At 44.7% G+C, this 18,163-nt stretch overlaps 1 protein-coding gene across 1 annotated transcript in view; it reads right to left on the bottom strand.

Annotated features, from left to right (window-relative positions):
- NNT (nicotinamide nucleotide transhydrogenase) overlaps nt 1-18,163 on the bottom strand; it is a 480,843-nt gene that overhangs the window by 305,741 nt on the left and 156,939 nt on the right. Inside the window, exon 11 of the mRNA XM_078675042.1 lies at nt 1,392-1,553. Coding sequence (XP_078531168.1) covers nt 1,392-1,553 — 162 coding nt within the window. The remainder of the gene's footprint in view (nt 1-1,391; nt 1,554-18,163) is intronic.

Raw genomic sequence — 18,163 nt, 5'->3', positions numbered from 1 at the left:
CAGGTACATCAATCAGTCTTTTTAGACTGTGTTTGCAATGCAGCCTGGGAGCTTTCTATGCTTTCAGGATATAACAAGAATTTCTACTGCTTTTTCAGCATTAAAACAGTTTCAAAACAATCTTTGATGTTGTTTTTCATGTTTCTAATGCATATGTTTCAGGTGTGGTGGAAATTCTTTACAGCATAATCCAGCTCTATTGTGATTTGGCTGCAATTGCATATATATATACATATCCTGTGATCAAGGGCCAAGGAGGCCCGAAACGCGTCGTGGCTGAGGTGCGGGGTTCCATGCACGGATAAAAATTGCACCTTTGAAATTTGGGTCCGCTGTCGTACTTTGGAAACATCTCTGAATCGACTTTCCTGATATATATATATATGTATCTGGGGCACATATAATATAGTGTTTCCGGGGTCCCGCGCATGGGCGGGAATATTCTAATGCTTAGGACTATTGATGAGGATCCCCTGGAAGAGAAGCATTTTTCTTTGCACACTTCCTCATTCTACTTACCTATATTCCGTGCCTCCCCTGTGCCTCTTTCCACAGCACCATCCCGCTCACCTTCCAGCTTGCTGCTATTCTACCTAACACCACATCTACCACAACACTTATGATGGCTGTCCCCTAAATTCATCTGGCATGTCATTCTACTTTTAATTCAACCTTCTCTTCCATTGTGACATCAGCCCTTCTAAAAAGTCTCCTATTAGTGAACTCCACTATATCCCCTACCTCCACTTTATGATCTAGACATCTCTCTCCTACCCCTGCAGGAGGCTTCCAGCCATTTACAATCACTCTCACTTGTTCTGATCCCACACCCTGCTAGAACACCAAACCCTTCAAATCCCCATCAACACTGTATTCACGACTAGGAACCTCTACAAAATATATCATCGTGTTAAGTGAAAAACTGGAAGACTAGAGCCTGATATGCCAACTACTGACTGCATGCAATAGATGACTGGCTAAGAATCAACGTAATGCTTGCACGAGTCCTAGACTGACTGGACAGAGATGCCATTAGGACTCTTTGTTCATTGTTTGCTTGTTTCGGAAGGGTTTGCTTTCTATAGAATTGTAGTAGTTTTATCAAGCACTCAATGGGCCCAATACAACATCTACAAGCTCGCCATCAAGATGATGGGGCAGCAGCAGAGACAGAGATGGCTCGCGTCAGCACTGGGCGCTGTAAATGAAGCCCAACTGGAAGACAGGGAAAACACTCACCGTGAAAGCCCAAGCACAGTCGCAAGAGGGCACGAGGTCTCAGCCATTATAATTTAGAGCAGAGTCTCTATGAACGTTAGTTGTGCAAGGTGGATGTAATAGAGAAAAAAATGTGAACATATCTTATCATGTAAGAGTTTAAAGTCCCATACCTGATATAGCATTAGTCACAGACATGAGCGGAGAGTGGAGTGCTGGAGTCACTCCCCACACCGTATGGTATCCTACGATCCCAGCTAGACCAAAAGTTGTCACCATCTGTGTGAAAGCAGAATGAGGAGAAGCAATGCCCAGGCCCAACAAGGTGCTCAAACCTAAGGGACAAAAAGAAAAATACATGAGGTTTCAACTTTTCTAGACAAACAATCCCATCACGTCAATACTGTAACACAAATGAGTCAACTCTTCAAGGCAAATACAATGTTTGGCCAAGATGCTTGAACTCCCATCAATAGATTTACTGACACACAAGAGCCAATACCTGCACAAACCGATGGCTGCTGCTACAGGGCAGAAGCCTGTGAAACATGGGTTACTCACCAGTCATTAGATACCAAAGCCATGCGAGGTAGTTAGGTTTACATTTTGTTTGCTAATAATTACATCTCTTTACTCCCCAATGTCACATTAAACAGAATCTTTAATTGACCAACAGGCCCAGTGTCCTCTTCGATCCTAAAATCCCTGTTAAAATGCATCTACCGCCAGTTCTGCAATCTATACCAACATATGGTAACTAAAACTATAATTATGCACAGAAGTGTACTTGCACACTGTACAAGCTAGGAGATCTGGGTGTACGTGATTTACCAGAAGAATATATTCCCAGAATGCCAATTCTGAGAAACAATTTCACCTATCCAGTTTAATTAGAATTAAAACCAGTCCGTAGAATGCCTTTTATTTTTAAAGTCTTTTACTGCGTTTTAGGTCTAGCCCTGGAAAAAGCTTTAGCTGTCTCACGGATATATATATATATATATATATATATATATATATATATATATATATAGATATATCTATATATATATATATATATATATATATATTTATATATCTATATCTATCTCTATATATATATATATATATATATATTTATAAATATATATATATAGATATATTTATATCTATATATATATATATATCTATATATATAGCGGTTAGAATCTGTGTCACTATTTTACTTTGAATTTATTCAGAAATCAAATTTTTACTGTGTGTCAGGCAATTTTAAGTCACATTAATTTCATGTGTCTTTGTTTCCCTCTTTTCCCGAACAATTGCCAGAATATATGTAGTGATAGTATGTTGTCCATGTCTATAGGTGTCACATGGTTTGCACACGCAGTTTAAAAAGTTCAGGTGTGAGGGGTTTTAATTGACTGTGATCAAGGGCACCCCGCCCGAAACGCGTCAGTTTTCTTTCTCTGTTAAGCGTTGCTTAATAAAACTTTTGCCTGAATACTGGATTCGTGGAGTTGCCTGCTTTCCTGGGGATCCGGGACGGCAGTCTTGCTTCTTCTTGTTTTCGAGATATATATTTATATATCTATATCTATCTCTATATATATATATTTATAAATATATATATATATATATATAGATATATTTATATCTATATATATATATATATATATCTATATATATATATATATATATATATCTATATATATATATATATATATATATATATATATATATATATATATATATAGATATATATATAGATGGATATATCTATATATATATATATATATATATATATATATATATATATATATAGAGATAGATAGATATAGATATATAACAGCGGCGCTACCAAGGACTGGACCTTGGTTCTGGGCCCCAACTGACTCGAAAATAGCCTGTGAGGGGATCATGAGTAAGAACTTTTTATTGAGAAAAAAGCGGAAAGAATTTCATGCTTCACCCACTGGAGGGATATATTTTAGGACTGCAATCGAACTACAAGTACCACAGAGCTGAAAGTGATGTCTACCGTGACGCCCACCAGGGGGCAAATACTTTAAATAAAGCAAATTGGTGTTTGTTTGGTTTCACCCATTGAAGGTTCCTGGCTCCCCTTTGAAAAAGGTCTGTGACAGACCGAAATGCATTAGGGATTGAGAAATGCCAGCGCTCTTAAAAACATGAAATAAAACCTGATGGTTGCCTCGTGACATGTGCGGCTCATTCCATCTCTGGGAGGGGGGATATATATATTAGCTTCCATCAATGGACTGACTGAAAATATGTCTAGATTCGTGGATAATTTTATCTTTCCACTGGTCTTGGAATTAAAGTCTTATATTCAAGTCACTAAGGACTTCTTGAGCAAAGTGGATATGATGAAGTGGGAACCTGACTATCTGTTCCTGGTGATGGATATCACCAGTCTCTATACGATCATCGACCACAGTCATGGCTTGGCTGCTATCGAACATTATCTGGGCAAACGCCAAATACGTTTTGCACATCATAATGTTATGTTGATGGAGTTTGTGCAGTTTTGTTTAATTAACAACATTTTTTTGTTTGAAGACAAATTCTACCGACAGATCTCCGGTACGGCGATGGGCACCTGCTTTGCTCCCAGCTACGCGAACTTGTTCGTTGGCTGGTGGGAGGAGCAGGTGCCCAGGAGCTGGAAGGAAGGCCAGGATAGCGGCAGGGTGGTACACTGGTACCGCTACATAGATGATTTATTCATCGTGTGGCAGGGCACCAAAGATATGGCAGAAAAGTATATTACATCTCTCAACGATAACATCTATAATATTCATCTCTCTGGTACTATTAGTGGGGTGGCAGCCAACTATTTAGACCTTAGAGTATATGTTGAGGATAGCCATGTCCAGACCTCGCTGTACCGCAAGGAAACAGCGGGTAATTCTATTCTGTATGCCAAAAGTGGTCACCCACCTAAGCTAATCAAGAGTATCCCATATGGGGAACTCCTAAGGTTGAAGAGGAACAGTACCCAAGACCGGGAATTCGAAGCGGCTGCTTCGGATTGCCTGGCACGCTTTCGCTCAAGAGGTTATGAAGAGCAACTTTTGCAGAGTACTCTCACTAAAGTCTGGAAGATCTCTAGAAATGACTTACTTAGAGCTAAACCCAAGGAGAGTGAGACCCCTAGAAAAGACATCTTTAGGATGATTACACCATACTCCCAGGGGGCGGACAAACTTAAAGCTCTAATGCGTAAAAACTGGCATATATTACAGACTGATGAAGTATTGAGGGAAGATCTTCCACCACATCCACTGGTAACCTTCAGCAAGGCCAGGTCTCTAGGAGACATGTTGGTACATAGCCACTTGGAGGTGCCCTCTGCTCAAGTTAACACCTTAAGAGCTATGAGTGGATTCTTTCCTTGTGGCAAATGCAAGGCATGTGCCAACAGTCGAAGGGTACTTCATTATGATATTCCAGACGCAGGCAGAACTAATAAAATCCAGAAATTCATCACGTGCAGTACCACCTATGCCGTGTACTGCCTTGTGTGCCCGTGTGGCTCACGCTACATTGGGAGCACCATCAACCAACTGAAGTTGAGGGTGCTAGAGCATATGAGGGCAATCGACAAAGTCGATCCCTCATACCCAGTGGCGCGACACTTCGCGGAATATCATAACAAAGATCGTAGTAAATTGCAGTTTTTTGGTATAGATCATGTACCACATAATCCACGTGGTGGTGATAGACTCAGGAGGCTACGACGCCTTGAGTCAAGGTACATCATCGACCTGTCCACCAAATACCCGAAAGGTATGAACAGCGGGGAAGAAATGGCAGTACATCTGGGAAAGTAATTACTACCACCATTACTATTATTATCGATGACTGTATGCCATATGCCATACTAGGCCGATTGTGCACCTAGAAACATGTTAATCATGTTAATCATATGTATATACCTATTTATTGCATCAGCCTCGATTCTGATAGATATATTGCCACTCATTATTGAATCTATGGGTCTTCATGATTAGAGTACTTACAGTGTCCACCTGTTGAACGGAGATTTTATATGTGTTTGAAACTGATATTTTGCAGATATTGCACAGACCTTTTTCACATTTCGCTTTCCGCTCTAGTTTCTTAGCTGAAAATTTGACCAGGAATTGTATCATGTTTTGCTGCAATTTTTTCTTTGCCTCTTGGATTTGTGTTCTTTATTCTGTTGCTTCGGTGGGAGTGCGGCCTTCACTGCATGTTGGGTATTTCGTAACTTGCAATCTTAAGTACATTTAATAATTTAAGAAAGATGAAATGAAATTAACTTTGATAGTTATGTTATGAAATTTGCTGAACACTACTCTGTAGTTGTATATGCTATAATTTTGTTTGCCAGTAGGTACTCATACTGTTAGGGACATAAGCCGATCCACGGCTTTATCGCTTTTGTGACCCTTCTGTCTTGAAAAGTCCGATTTTCGGAAATATATAAACCCATTTCAAGATGGCGCCCATTGTGGTGCAAGGGAGGGCAAGTCCCTTGTTGTTGTCTACCGTTTCTGGCAAAAGTGCATTTAAAGCTCCTAACTGCATGGTACCGGTGAGAAAACACCGAGGAAGGCAACCGCCGAAACGTTTGTTTTTTGCTGTTAATAAAACGCTGTGTCTAATATACTGCCGGAGTGCTGCTTTCATCTTACCGCATAATAAGGTTCCTGTGAGCATATATATATATATATATATATATATATATACATATATATATATATATATATATATATATATATATATAATTTTTTGCCGGACCGTTTGCTCACTGGTCTATTCACTTGTCAATCATACTTCACTTCTGCCTGCTCGACCATGCAGAATGGGGCAATGATAACCCACGTCAGCCAGGGGCTGTCCACTGTGAGGGGCTGCAGCTGGTTTCTGGGCTCGTGCCCTTCCAGCTTCAAGGAGGGCATCTTAGAGCCCGGCTGCTGCTCCAGTGCCACAGGTCCGTCTTCCGAAAGAAGGACCACAGACTGAAGCCAGTCACTGGCCGTAGGGTGACCAACCGTCCGTAAATTTCACGGACAGTCCGTAATTTCGGCCATCTGTCCGTTGTCCGTGAAGGATTCTTTAACGGACGCCATTTGTCCGTCATTTTAACCAGGCACCGTACTACCCTAAAGCCGGCACAGCTTGCCCCCACCTCCCTTCTTGACTCCGATGCTGCACCAAAGCTCCTCAGATACCCAGCAGCATTGGAGAGGCGCAGCGGGATGGCAATCCTCACACCTCCAGCACTTGATGAGCTGTTAAGAGGTGCTCGAAGAGGTGACAGAGAGGGAGGAGCTGCACCTTCAGGAGCAGGGGCATCTATTCAGATGCAAAGAGCCCTGAATGCGCTCTGCAATTTAGAGGGAGCCTCACACATTCCATTTCTACCCAGGGCCCCAAACATCCTAGACTCCACCAGATTACACGGAGGCAGCACGTGGTCCTCATTGTAAGCAAACCTCGGTTCTTCAAACATGCAGTCTATAATGTAATAAAATAAAGAAATGGCACAATCGCACCCACACTGATTAGCAAAGTATGGAGGACAACCAGTTCAATCAGTTCTCTTAGAGTATCTCCTGTAAGTACTGTACATCACAGTGGGGGTGGCATTTTGGACAGAGAGCCTGTCTTCTCCTTGTCTTGTGCAGGAGGGGGTGAGGAGCCCAAGATGATATTAGAATACTGCATGCCCACCCCTGTGCCCACCCTGGTGGATCTTGTTCCCCCTCCTGTGATGGCTCCTGTCCCCCCTGTGGTGGCTCCTGTACCCCCTGTGATGGCTCCTGTCCCCCCTCCCCCAGCCTGCAATGGCTCCTGTCCCCCCCCTGTGGTGGCTCCTGTCCCCCTCCCCCCGCCTGTGATGCCTCCTGTCCCCCCATGGGAAGGATGGATGGATGAGGGGAAGGATGGATGGATGAGGGGAAGGATGGATGGATGAGGGGAAGGATGGATGGATGAGGGGAAGGATGGATGGATGAGGGGAAGGATGGATGGATGAGGGGATGGATGGAGGGGAAGGATGGATGGATGAGGGGATGGATGGAGGGGAAGGACGGATGGATGAGGGGATGGATGAGGGGATGGATGGAGGGGAAGGATGGATGGATGAGGGGATAGATGGAGGGGAAGGATGGATGGATTAGGGGATGGATGGAGAAGAAGGATGGGTGGGTGAAAGGATGGATGGATGATGAGGGGGAGGATGGATGATGAGGGGGAGGATGGATGGATGGAGGGGTGGGTGAAAGGATGGATGGATGATGAGGGGGAGGATGGATGGATGATGAGGGGGAGGATGGATGATGAAGGGGAGGATGGATGGTGAGGGGGTGGGTGAAAGGATGGATGATGAGGGGATGGATGGATGATGAGTGGGTGGGTGGAAGGATTGATGGATGGATGAGGGGAAGGATGGATGAGGGGAAGGATGGATAAGGGGAAGGATGGATGGATGGACGATGAGTGGGTGGGTGAAAGGATGGATGGAGTGGGTGGGTGAAAAAATGGATGGTGGGTGGGTGAAAGGATGGATGGATGGATGATGAGTGGGTGGATAGTGGGTGGGTGAAAGGATGGATGGATTGGTGGGTGGATGGTGGGTGGGTGGATGGTTGGGTGGATGATGGGTGGGTGGGTGAGTGAAATGATGGATAGATTGATGGATTGATAAGTGCAAGGGTGATTGAATGGACGTATGAGTGAAAGGGTGGATGTAAGGATGGATGAGTGAATGAAAGGGAGGATAGATGGACAAAAGGATGAATAGATGTGTGAAGGAGTGAAATGATAGATGGATGAGTGATAGGGTCAATGGATGGATTCATGAGTGGATGAGTAGATGGATGGGTGGGTGGATGAATGGATGGAAGGAAGGAAGGCTGGCTAAGTGAAAAGGTTGATGGAGAGAGAAAGGGAGAATGGATGGATGACTAAAAGAGTGGATGGGTGAAAGGATTAGTAAGTGAAAGGATGGCTGGATTGGTGAAAGGGTAAATGGCTGGATGGATGAGTGAATGGATGGAGGGGATGAAGAGTGGATGGATGAGTGTACAGATGGATAGGGTGAAAGGGCGGTGGATGAGTGAAAGGATGGATGAAGGGATGGATGAGTGAAATGATAGATGGAAGGATACAAGATGGATAGGTTTGCAAATGGTTGAATATGTTTGGAAATGGCTGGGCTTACCTATATACTATCGCGCGACCTCTGACGTGTCTGTAAAACTTACCAATTGTCCTGAAGTTTTGTCCTGAATTTTGACCTCCTGTCCTGAATTTGTGTCATGAATTTTGACCCTTTGTCCTGAATTTTTACACTCACCGTCCTGAATTTGCACCAATGCCAGTTGGTCACCCTAACTGGCCGCTCCCCCGCTGCTCTTCGCTGCTGCTGCGGCTGTGTGCGCTCCCCTATCCCACACTCTTGCTGCTCACCCACCCGGGGACCCTCGGCCGAGTGCAGGAAGCTCGGCGGCGCAGGGACTCCTGCGGCCCTCAGGTCTGCGCCACCTTCGTCGCGGTCTACAGCTGGTGCTTGCATGGGCCCCACCCGCTCGCGACGCGTGCTGGTCACTTCCTAACCAGAGCTGGCCTGTTGTCAAAAGCGTGTATGCTCTACAGGAGCCAGTGGGCCACAGCCGCCCCGTTTTGTGTCCTTCCCCACACCACTGGCAATTTCATATAGTTTTTGTTTGTTAAGAATCAGGTGGCTGCTGCAATGATAAGCACTGTACGGACCCCCCTCTCGCTTTATTTTTTTCCTCCCACGCCAGGGATGCTTAATTATTTATGTATGTTTTAAATGCTTGCCGGTTCCAAAAACGAATAGACTGCCGCAGTGGTGTGTGGGTGAACACTGACGTCACTGCACCCGCAGAGTCGGTTTCTTCCCATCAGTGGCAGGACGGTTCCAAGAGGCTGGGCCAAGCACACCTGAAGTCAGCCTCGCTGCAGATTCCTCACAAGGCAGTATCCACAGGCAGCAGACGGGATCGGGCTTTTCTTATCTCTACATAGAACACCTCACCACAGGAACCGACGCCGCAAAGTTGTCACTGGCGGCTTATGGAGCCCTATAGCACACTCACGCATCAGTCCCCTGCACATTTTTACCATGCTCTTTGAGGCATCTTTGAGGCATTGAAAAGGGGCATCAATCGTGGCAGGGTAGAGAATCAATCTAAATAGAGGCTTTTCAATGTGGCCCAGCCAACCCTTAACAGAGCGGTGGGTAAGATTAGTGAGGAAACTGCAGGTAGAACAGCATCCATCGGTAGGAAAATGTTACAATATAACTATATACGGCGTTAGTAGTGATGTAGCCCACTCCTGCCATCTAGTGTCGGGTTCTGATATTTGCAAGTTGTTTTCCTTCAAATAAGTATTTCAAGTCACGGGATGCACTGCAACTCCTCCCTTATTGGGCAATGTGCTTGGACTGTTTTTTACACACCAGGTGAGTATGGTGCAATATATGTAATTCAAGTGTAAAATAGGTGCCACGAGGAGAACTCTGCAGCAGACACCGGCTCCAGGATGGGGGGTGGGCGTGTGGAAATCTATAGCACTACACACTATGAACAGATGCTTACAGGGAAAGAATTCCGATGTGTGACTGTGGATGCACATGCTCTGCATAGACTGTAAAGTAGTACCTCTGTAAGCGGTGGTTAGCTGATGGATGGCGCAGAGGTCTGGAACACAGTTTTTAGAACGGTCTGTCCAACCATAGCGTCAACAGGCAAGATATCCACACAATTGTTTTTGATAAACGTGTGTTGTGTGACCAGATGGCTTCTTTGCCTAGTATATGCAGCTAGCAGGATACTTCCTGAAGAAATTATGACTGCGCCTTTTTTCCATGGAGAATTTCACAGGGGATTGGGGGGGGGGGGTCAAAAAAGAGAGGTGTTTAGGACTAGGTAGGAGTGTTTTCACTTTGAGATAGCAGGTGTGGACACACTTGACCGTTCTAGGTATACCAGCGTTTGAGATGGGCTGGCACTTGTGGGATTTGACAAAGGCTACAAAGAGCTGGTCAGACTGGCGAAAGGCCTTCGTTCTATGAACACAGTACAAAAGCCTGTTCACCATCTAGAGTATGAAGGACTCTCTCCACCAAAGAATCTGGCTGAGTAAAGAAGACTGGAAGCACTCTAGTCTGAGGTCCAGAGAGAACTTAAGATTAGTTCTGAAAACAACCCTGCCCCAGTGAACCTGAATAAATAGCTCATGCGGGATAAGTGCCTGCAGCTCACTGGCCCTTCTGAGGAAATCTATGGCTATGAGGAATGCCACACCCCACGAGAGGAACTGTAAAGGGAAAATGTGTAGGGGGTGAAAAGAAGGAGCCACATGTCTGGTGAGAACTACATTAAAGGTTCCATGTAGAAACGGGTGCACCCCCAAGATGTATAATCCTCTTGAGACCCTCCATGAATGTTTTTGACAGGAGTACAAAATAAGGAAGAATGTTCCTTCTTTTGCATGTAGGAAGCAACAATGATAGGGGCAGCTAATTAGAAGTGCAGCCGAGCCAAGATGTTTGTAGGTGCTAAAGGTAACAAATGAAGCCCTAGACTGTAAGATTTAGAAGGTCCAGGTGCTTGGCAATGCAATAGTGGACAAACCTTTACCACTTTACAGCATAACAGCCCAGCAGTGTAGTTATGTGGGCTTCCCAAACTAGTAATTCACTCCTATAAAAGAGGAAAACAGCCAAGCTCCAAGTGCTCAGATGGCAGATCGCTAGGTCTGGGTGACTCACGTAGCGTTCGTTGTGTGCGTGACGGCACACATGTTCAGGTGCTTCTCACGAGGGCTGAAGAACATCTAAAGCAGTGCCTAGTACCGTGGATGCCCCACCCACATGGGAGCCACGAGGAGGAGTGGAAGGGATGTTTGCCGCATCTTCCTTACCATTAACGGAAGGAGTGGGAGAAGAGGAAAAGCATAGTGAAAATAGTCCTACCAGTTAATTTCAAGAGTACTGCACATGGGCTGAGGTACCTGGAAGCAAAGTTTAGATATTCTGCATTGTGCTGGGTGGCAAATAGGTCTATCTGTGGGGTGCAGTAAAGCTGGAAGGGAGCAAGCAGGATTTGCAGTTGGAATTCCTACTGGTGGGACTTGATAAGCTGGCTGAGCAGGTCTGCAAAGCTGTGGTGTACTCCATTGAAGATACTCCAACAGATTTATGCACTGACATCTGGTCAAATGCCAGATCTAGTGCACAAGCGTTGACAGAAATACTAGGTAATCATGTGTGCCTGGTTGAGGACGATGTTGCCTTAAATGACAGCAAAGAAGGCTTTGAGAGCTAGGCGGTTGGCCAGTTGCTTATAGTAGATGTCAAACCTGGTATTGAGGGGGCCACACCTCCTTCATTGTCATATCGTTTATATGTACCCTCAGACCGTGGATGTCATCCGTGCTAACAGTCACCTGTGGGACAGATTCTAAGACCGGCCTACCCTGGAACAGATTGTTGCTGTTCCACCACTGAAGAGCGTGACGGGCATTGGCCTTCAACAACACTGAATCTTCTCAATGTTCCCTAGCTTGTGACCTCTGCGCAGAAAGGCGCTCCTGCAATGGGCACATGTGAAGGTTGGCACGGGGCACTATGACTTCATATGAGGCCATCCTTCAGAGTCGTTATGAAAGGGGATGAGTCCTGTGGGGTGTGGGCACCCAGAGTAATGGGGACAAGGGCTTTGGCAACAGTCTTCGAAGTGCGTCGAGAGAAAATGAATGACCGTCAAGCATTTCTTCCAATGACTGGAGAAGAGAAGAGCGGGCCCCAGGAGCATCAAAGGCATTGAATCAGGGAGCGGCGTAGAAACACATCAGAGCCTGATGGCGGAGAAAAGGAAAATGCCTCTTACCCAGTATGCATCTGTTCTTGGCATGTAGAGCTGTAGATTCACATGATTTGCATAAGTCTGCCATCCAGTGTTGGGTCCGGATGTTTGGATAAGACTTCTTCTAACAAAAACAAAGTGCAGTCACGAGATAGGGGACTCCTCCTTTCAGTGATATTGCGCATGGGCATCGATTCCATTGTTCGATTGCATTACCGCAGAGGATGAGAATGGGGTTAGTAAGAGTAGAATAGATATGTCCAAGTGTATGTATCTAAGTAAGATAGTACTGGAACAGGTATCCGGGGAGGTGGGTGGGGGAATGTGAATCTACAGCTCTACATGCCAAGAACAGATGCATACTCGGTAAGTAGCATTTTCCGTTCGAGGCATGTGAGCTGTAGATCAAATGCTTTGCATAGACTATACAGCAGTAATCTCCTAAAGCGGTGGCTAACCTGTAGCAGTTGCAGGCATTTGAAATAGTGTACGTAGAACTGCCTGGCCTACATTAGCTTATTGTTTAGCTAACACATCTACACAATAGTGTTTTGTAAATGTGTGTGGCGTAGACCATGTTGCAGCTTTACAGATGTCCTCTATGGGAATGTTTCTTAAGAAAGCCATAGAAGCCCCTAGTTTGCGAGTGGAATGCACCCTAGAGGGAAATGGTAAAGTTCTCTTCACTTTTGCATAGCAAGTTTGAATGCATATGACTATCCATCGGGCAAAACCAGATTTAGAAATGGGATTGCCTTTGTGTGGTGGAGCAAAAGCGACAAAGTTGTTTAGTTTTACAAAAAGGTTCTGTCCTCTCTATGTAATGAAGTAATGCTCTTTTAACATCCATGGGGTTTTTGATTGTTTGACAAGGGCATCTCTGATATGTCCCCCCCACCTGCCCTGTTTTGGAAGAGACTCTCTTGGAGTTTCCTCCCGTTCCCACGGCAACTTCACTGAAAATTTTGAAGGCATTGAAATCCAGCTCCCCAGCAGACCCTTGTCCGGCTAAAACTCTGGCATCTATTGCCAAGGTATTAAATCCAGCAGTCAACAGAGTCCTGAACCTATCCCTATCTGAAGGTCTGTTGCCAGACAGTTGGAAACATGGAAAGATCTTCCCGCTTCTAAAAAAAAAAAAAAAAAAAACCTCAGCAGACCCCTCTGTAGTCAGAAACTACAGACCAATATCACTGCTGCCTTACTTCTACGAGGCTTTAGAGAAGTATGTCAATGTCGTCATCAATGACTTCATAGAGAGTACCCAGGTCTTACTTCCTAGCAAGTCAAGGTTTAGAGTCAACTTTAGTACGGAGACAGCCCTTCTGGAAGTCTCGGAGACGATCAAAGTGACTCGACAGATGAGGTAAGGTTGAATTTATACTATTGGACCTATCAGCAGCTTCTGATACCGTGCCACACAAGCTACTTCTGCGCAGACTCCAGGACTGCAGCATTGGGGGCATGGTTCTTGGGTGGTTCTCCTCCTTTTTGGATAGCCGCCAGCAAACAGTTTGCCCCCCCCCTTCTCGGCCACCATCCCTCTGCTGAATGTAAGAGTACCACAGGGCTCTGTGTTAAGTCCAACCCTGTTTATATGGGCCCCCCTTGCACTCATAGCAGCACAGCACTGAGCTAAAGTTATATCGTATGCTTACGACACCCAGTTGTTGTTTACCTGTAAGAAAGATGAGGTGTTAAGAAGAAATGATGTCAGCACGTGCTTGGCAAAGGTGTTTGCCTGGTTGAAACAAAATCAACTGCTATTCAACTCGGACAAGTCTGAAATCATATTCTTTAGTCTCACTCCTGGTGACGAATGGCGACAATGGTGGCCCCAGAATTTGTCTCCCCCTGTAAGCCCAGTTACCACTGTAAAAAACCTTGGGGTGAAACTGAATGCGGATATGTCCATGAAGTACCAGGTTCAATCCGTGGCAGGCACCCGATTTGGGCTGCTAAAAACGATGAGGAACTTTCTCCCCATGCTTTCCATCTCGCATAGGAAGACTGTAGTTTAACGCCTTGATCATGTCAAGGCTGGACTATGTCAACGTGCTATACCTGGCCCTCCCCGAATACCTATCAAGCCGCCTACAGGTTGTACAGAAAGCGGCGGCCAGGGCCGTACTTAGGGTCGGTTCTAGGACACACATTACTCCCTGCCTAAAGTCCCTGCACTGGCTCCCAGTGGAAAAAGGGTTACATTTAAAGCCCTGGTACTAGCCTTCAAGGCTTTACACAATATTGGAACTCCCTACATCAGGAATAAAATTCAATCCTACACTCCATCTAGAACTTTGCGGTCTTCAACACAGCACCTGACAATCATGCCAAAGTTCTTTCGGTCTCGAAAGGGGGGGCGCTCTTTTCAGGTAGTAGCCGCAAAGCTTTGGAACAGCTTGCCTCCGTCTTTGAGACAAGTGCATGACCTTCTTGGCTTTGGGCACCTTCTTAAAACCTGGCTCTTTCAACAGTAAAGAGGCGTCTGCTGTTTCTGTTTACACTGCTTTGTCAAGGGTTTTTAAACAGCGCTGGGACAATCTCTGGAGTAGCCGCACGCTCTACAAATACCTCAAACAATAACTCTTTTGTCCTTCCATGAAGGCCTTAATAACAAGCACTCTGAAAAGAGACAGATGTTGTCTATTTTGAAGGTATGCGGCTACTGCGGCAAGAAGCGTATAGATGTGTACGCTAAATTTGAGTGTTGTGAATGTAGTAAGTAGAAAATGATATTTTGAACGGAAGCATCAAGCAGATTGATATGGTTGTTATCACAATAAATAAACTGCTTCCATTTTGCTGCATAGCAAGCTCTTGTAGTAGGTCTTCTGGTCTCTTTAATGATATTCATACAGTCTGGTGGAAGATTCAGATAACCAAACTCTATGACTTCATGTGCCAGATCGCAAGGTTTGGGATCTGGATGTCTTATCTCTCCATGGCTCTGCGTGAGGAGACTGGATGTAAGATGTCATTTTTGATGAGGAACTACTGAGAGTTCCAACAGGGTAGTGAACCAGGGCTGACGGGCCCAAGTAGGAGCTACCAGGATTAGTATGAGGGATGTTTGTCTGAGCTTCCGAACCACGAGTGGAATGAGTGGGAGAGGCGGAAAAGCATACGCAAATATCCATGACCAATTCATCCATAGAGCATTGCCTTTAAATATTGGGTGTGGGTGCCTGGAGGCGAAGTTTGGGCATTTTGGTGTGTGGCTAACAGATCTATGTCTGGGAAGCCCCACATCTGAAAGAACGGGAGGAGAACTTGAGGGTGAAGTTCCCACTCATGGATCTGTTGTCTCAGTCAGCTGAGCAGATCTGCAATCGGATTGTTAACTCCTGGAAGGTGTTTCGCTAGAGGATATATTTTTTTGATGAGGGGCCCCATCTCCAAATGGCTTGTGCAAGGTGCGACTGCTGGAGAGTGTGTGTTCCCCCCTGTTTCTGTATGTAACACATGGCTGTCATGCTGTATGTGCGTATTAGGACAACTTTGCCTACTAGGTGAGTTTGGAAGGCTTTGAGCGCTAGAAACAATTGTACAAAAAATGTGTACCCCTGTAACTAGATAAGCAGCTAAGTCAGGGGACAGGGAGTTTGCTGCTAGTTAAACTTCGCCCCCTATCTTGAACCATACAGGGATACTATCTCCAAGACCCTTGACCATAAACTCTACTTCCAATTTAGAGTCAGTACCTTGCCTATAAAAACCTACAAGTGATATATACCTATGGTAAATAGCGGCCAGCCTCAGGGTTGTGGGCAAGACGCTGTGTATAGCTGAAAGAACTTAATAAACGTCCTATAAAAAAAAAAAAAAAAAACCTACAAGGTCAGAAGCAGGAGATAGAAAGTGCCCATACTATGCTAAACACGTACCAACATGTTCTCTTTGTATGCCCCGCCTACACTATCCCACAAAAGATTTGGCTAGTGCCTATATGTCAAAAATTGGGCACCAGGCAAAGCAGCATAGCCTTAAGAATTCGGAGGACTGATCCCTCGTTTTGTTATATTATCCCCTATCCAAATATCTAAAGAGGGTTTGGTGCATCAGATCAAAAATCGCACCAACCGAGAATAACTTAGCACCCTTGCTACCAGGTTCTCCCTCCGGTGAAGCATCAATTTGATCTTTGTATGGTATTATTGAACCTCACTGTGTACATTTTTATTACTTGTATTTTAAATCGGTTTAATAACTTTTTATCTGTATTATGTATGGAGTTTTATGAAATGTTGATAGTATTGACTCAATATATTTTAAAGATTACCTTTTATTTGAATAACCCTGTGTTTTGGGCCCCCATCGCCCCCGAGTTGTGGGTTACCACATTATACATCGTGCTTGTATTATATGGTGTATGATATATGATTCTGTGGCGATACCATTGATGAAATTGCCAACTTTTAAATTCCCTAAGATGTAATGATTAATTGTATTGGTTTTACAACTGTTTATATTGATTTGTAGATCAATCCATAAGTCAAATTATGTATACTGTGTTGCTTTTATGACAATACTGTTGCAATAAAGCTTTATTAAGTGAAGTACTTAAGTCAGGGATTAAACAACAAATGTATAGATAAATACTATTGTAACAAGCATTGGCATAGCCAATAGGTCTCGATTTTGGGACCTTATAAGTATTTTGTTATGCAGCATAATATCATTGGTACAACAGCATCAACTGTTGCATGGCTAAACACTTTTAATGTCCCAAATGTGAGACCTATTGGCTATGCGAATGCTTGAGGAAGTTGCTGAAAGTTTGAGCTATTTGCTTTGCAAATAATAATGCGACACCAGTAGCTCAAGCTTTCAGTAATGCGAGAGGCCTATTGCATTGCAAGTGCTAGTTCTTATTACAGCTGAGATGAATAGTTGGCAAATGCTAATGGAAGGCCAAAATATGGTGTTCCGTATCTGCAATGAACCCCCAATGAACCACTAATTGCTGAGATACATCTAGGAAATGTATAGGAGGTTGATACTACCCCCGCCAGGCCTGTGTAGAAACTGACTGTCATCAAAAGCGAACTGTTAATTACCTGACGAAATGGACTGTCAGGTTAATACAATTTACAGGAGACACAAAAAGGGCGAGTTGTGGGGACCATTATAAGACAAAAAACTAAATTGGAAACAGAAAAAGGGCAAGGAGATTGCCTGACAAGGTGTATAGAACTGCCCCGTCTCCATTAATACGAGGTTTGCTGCTTGACAGATTCTGGAAGTAGAGTAGCACAGGCTGAGGCTTTGCTGTTATTCATGGAAAAACAGTAATCTAACAAACCATGTCAAGGGCACATGCGTTGGGATCCACAGAAGAATAGTACTGGGTAATTTCATATAACCTTGTTTGGAGACCTGCACCACGAGATCAGCCACTTTAGTTTGATCATCATCCACTTATGAAATAGTATGCCCAATCTGCATGGTACAGAGTCAAAAGACTGCACTCCGTGATAGGGGTCTGGGGAGGAGGTGGAACGAGCGGGAGGTGAAATGGAGGTGTGTGAGCCGCGCCGTGCTAGACAAAAGAATGGCATGGTTGATAGTTGCAGATAAAGCTGGGCATGCCTGTGCTGCAATAAAAAAAAAAAAAAAGTACAGCGTCCATTTAAGAAATGTGTACATGCTGTTTCAGCACTTACAAAGTGCAGGTCGGTACATTAGTACTATGGTGAAGTGGGGAGATCCCTGGGAGTAGAGGAATGAGTTCACCCACAGCAGCGAATGCTGCGGGAGGGAGGAGCAGTGAGAATTGAAGACGCGTTGCTGCCTCATTAAGGGAAAGGCTCAGTCTATTGTGAAAGTAAAAGCGCGGCATGAGTCACGTGATGTTTTTGCAGCGCAGCGGTCCTGCCTTCTGTACATGTGTGCTTTGTGGCGGTTGAAGCGAGGAGAGGAAACCAGAGCGGCCACAACGAGCATGCAAGCCACAAATGCTAATAAGCTTAAATCATTGCAAGCAAGACGCGCAGCCGCAAGATGCGCTCTGTGGTGGGGGAGGGGGAGGAGCGTTGAAGCGCACGCTTGGG

The sequence above is a fragment of the Lissotriton helveticus genome, chromosome 2_1, assembly GCF_964261635.1.
Source record: "Lissotriton helveticus chromosome 2_1, aLisHel1.1, whole genome shotgun sequence".
NCBI classification, from domain to species: domain Eukaryota; kingdom Metazoa; phylum Chordata; class Amphibia; order Caudata; family Salamandridae; genus Lissotriton; species Lissotriton helveticus.
This window is presented reverse-complemented; position numbering and strand designations above follow the sequence as displayed.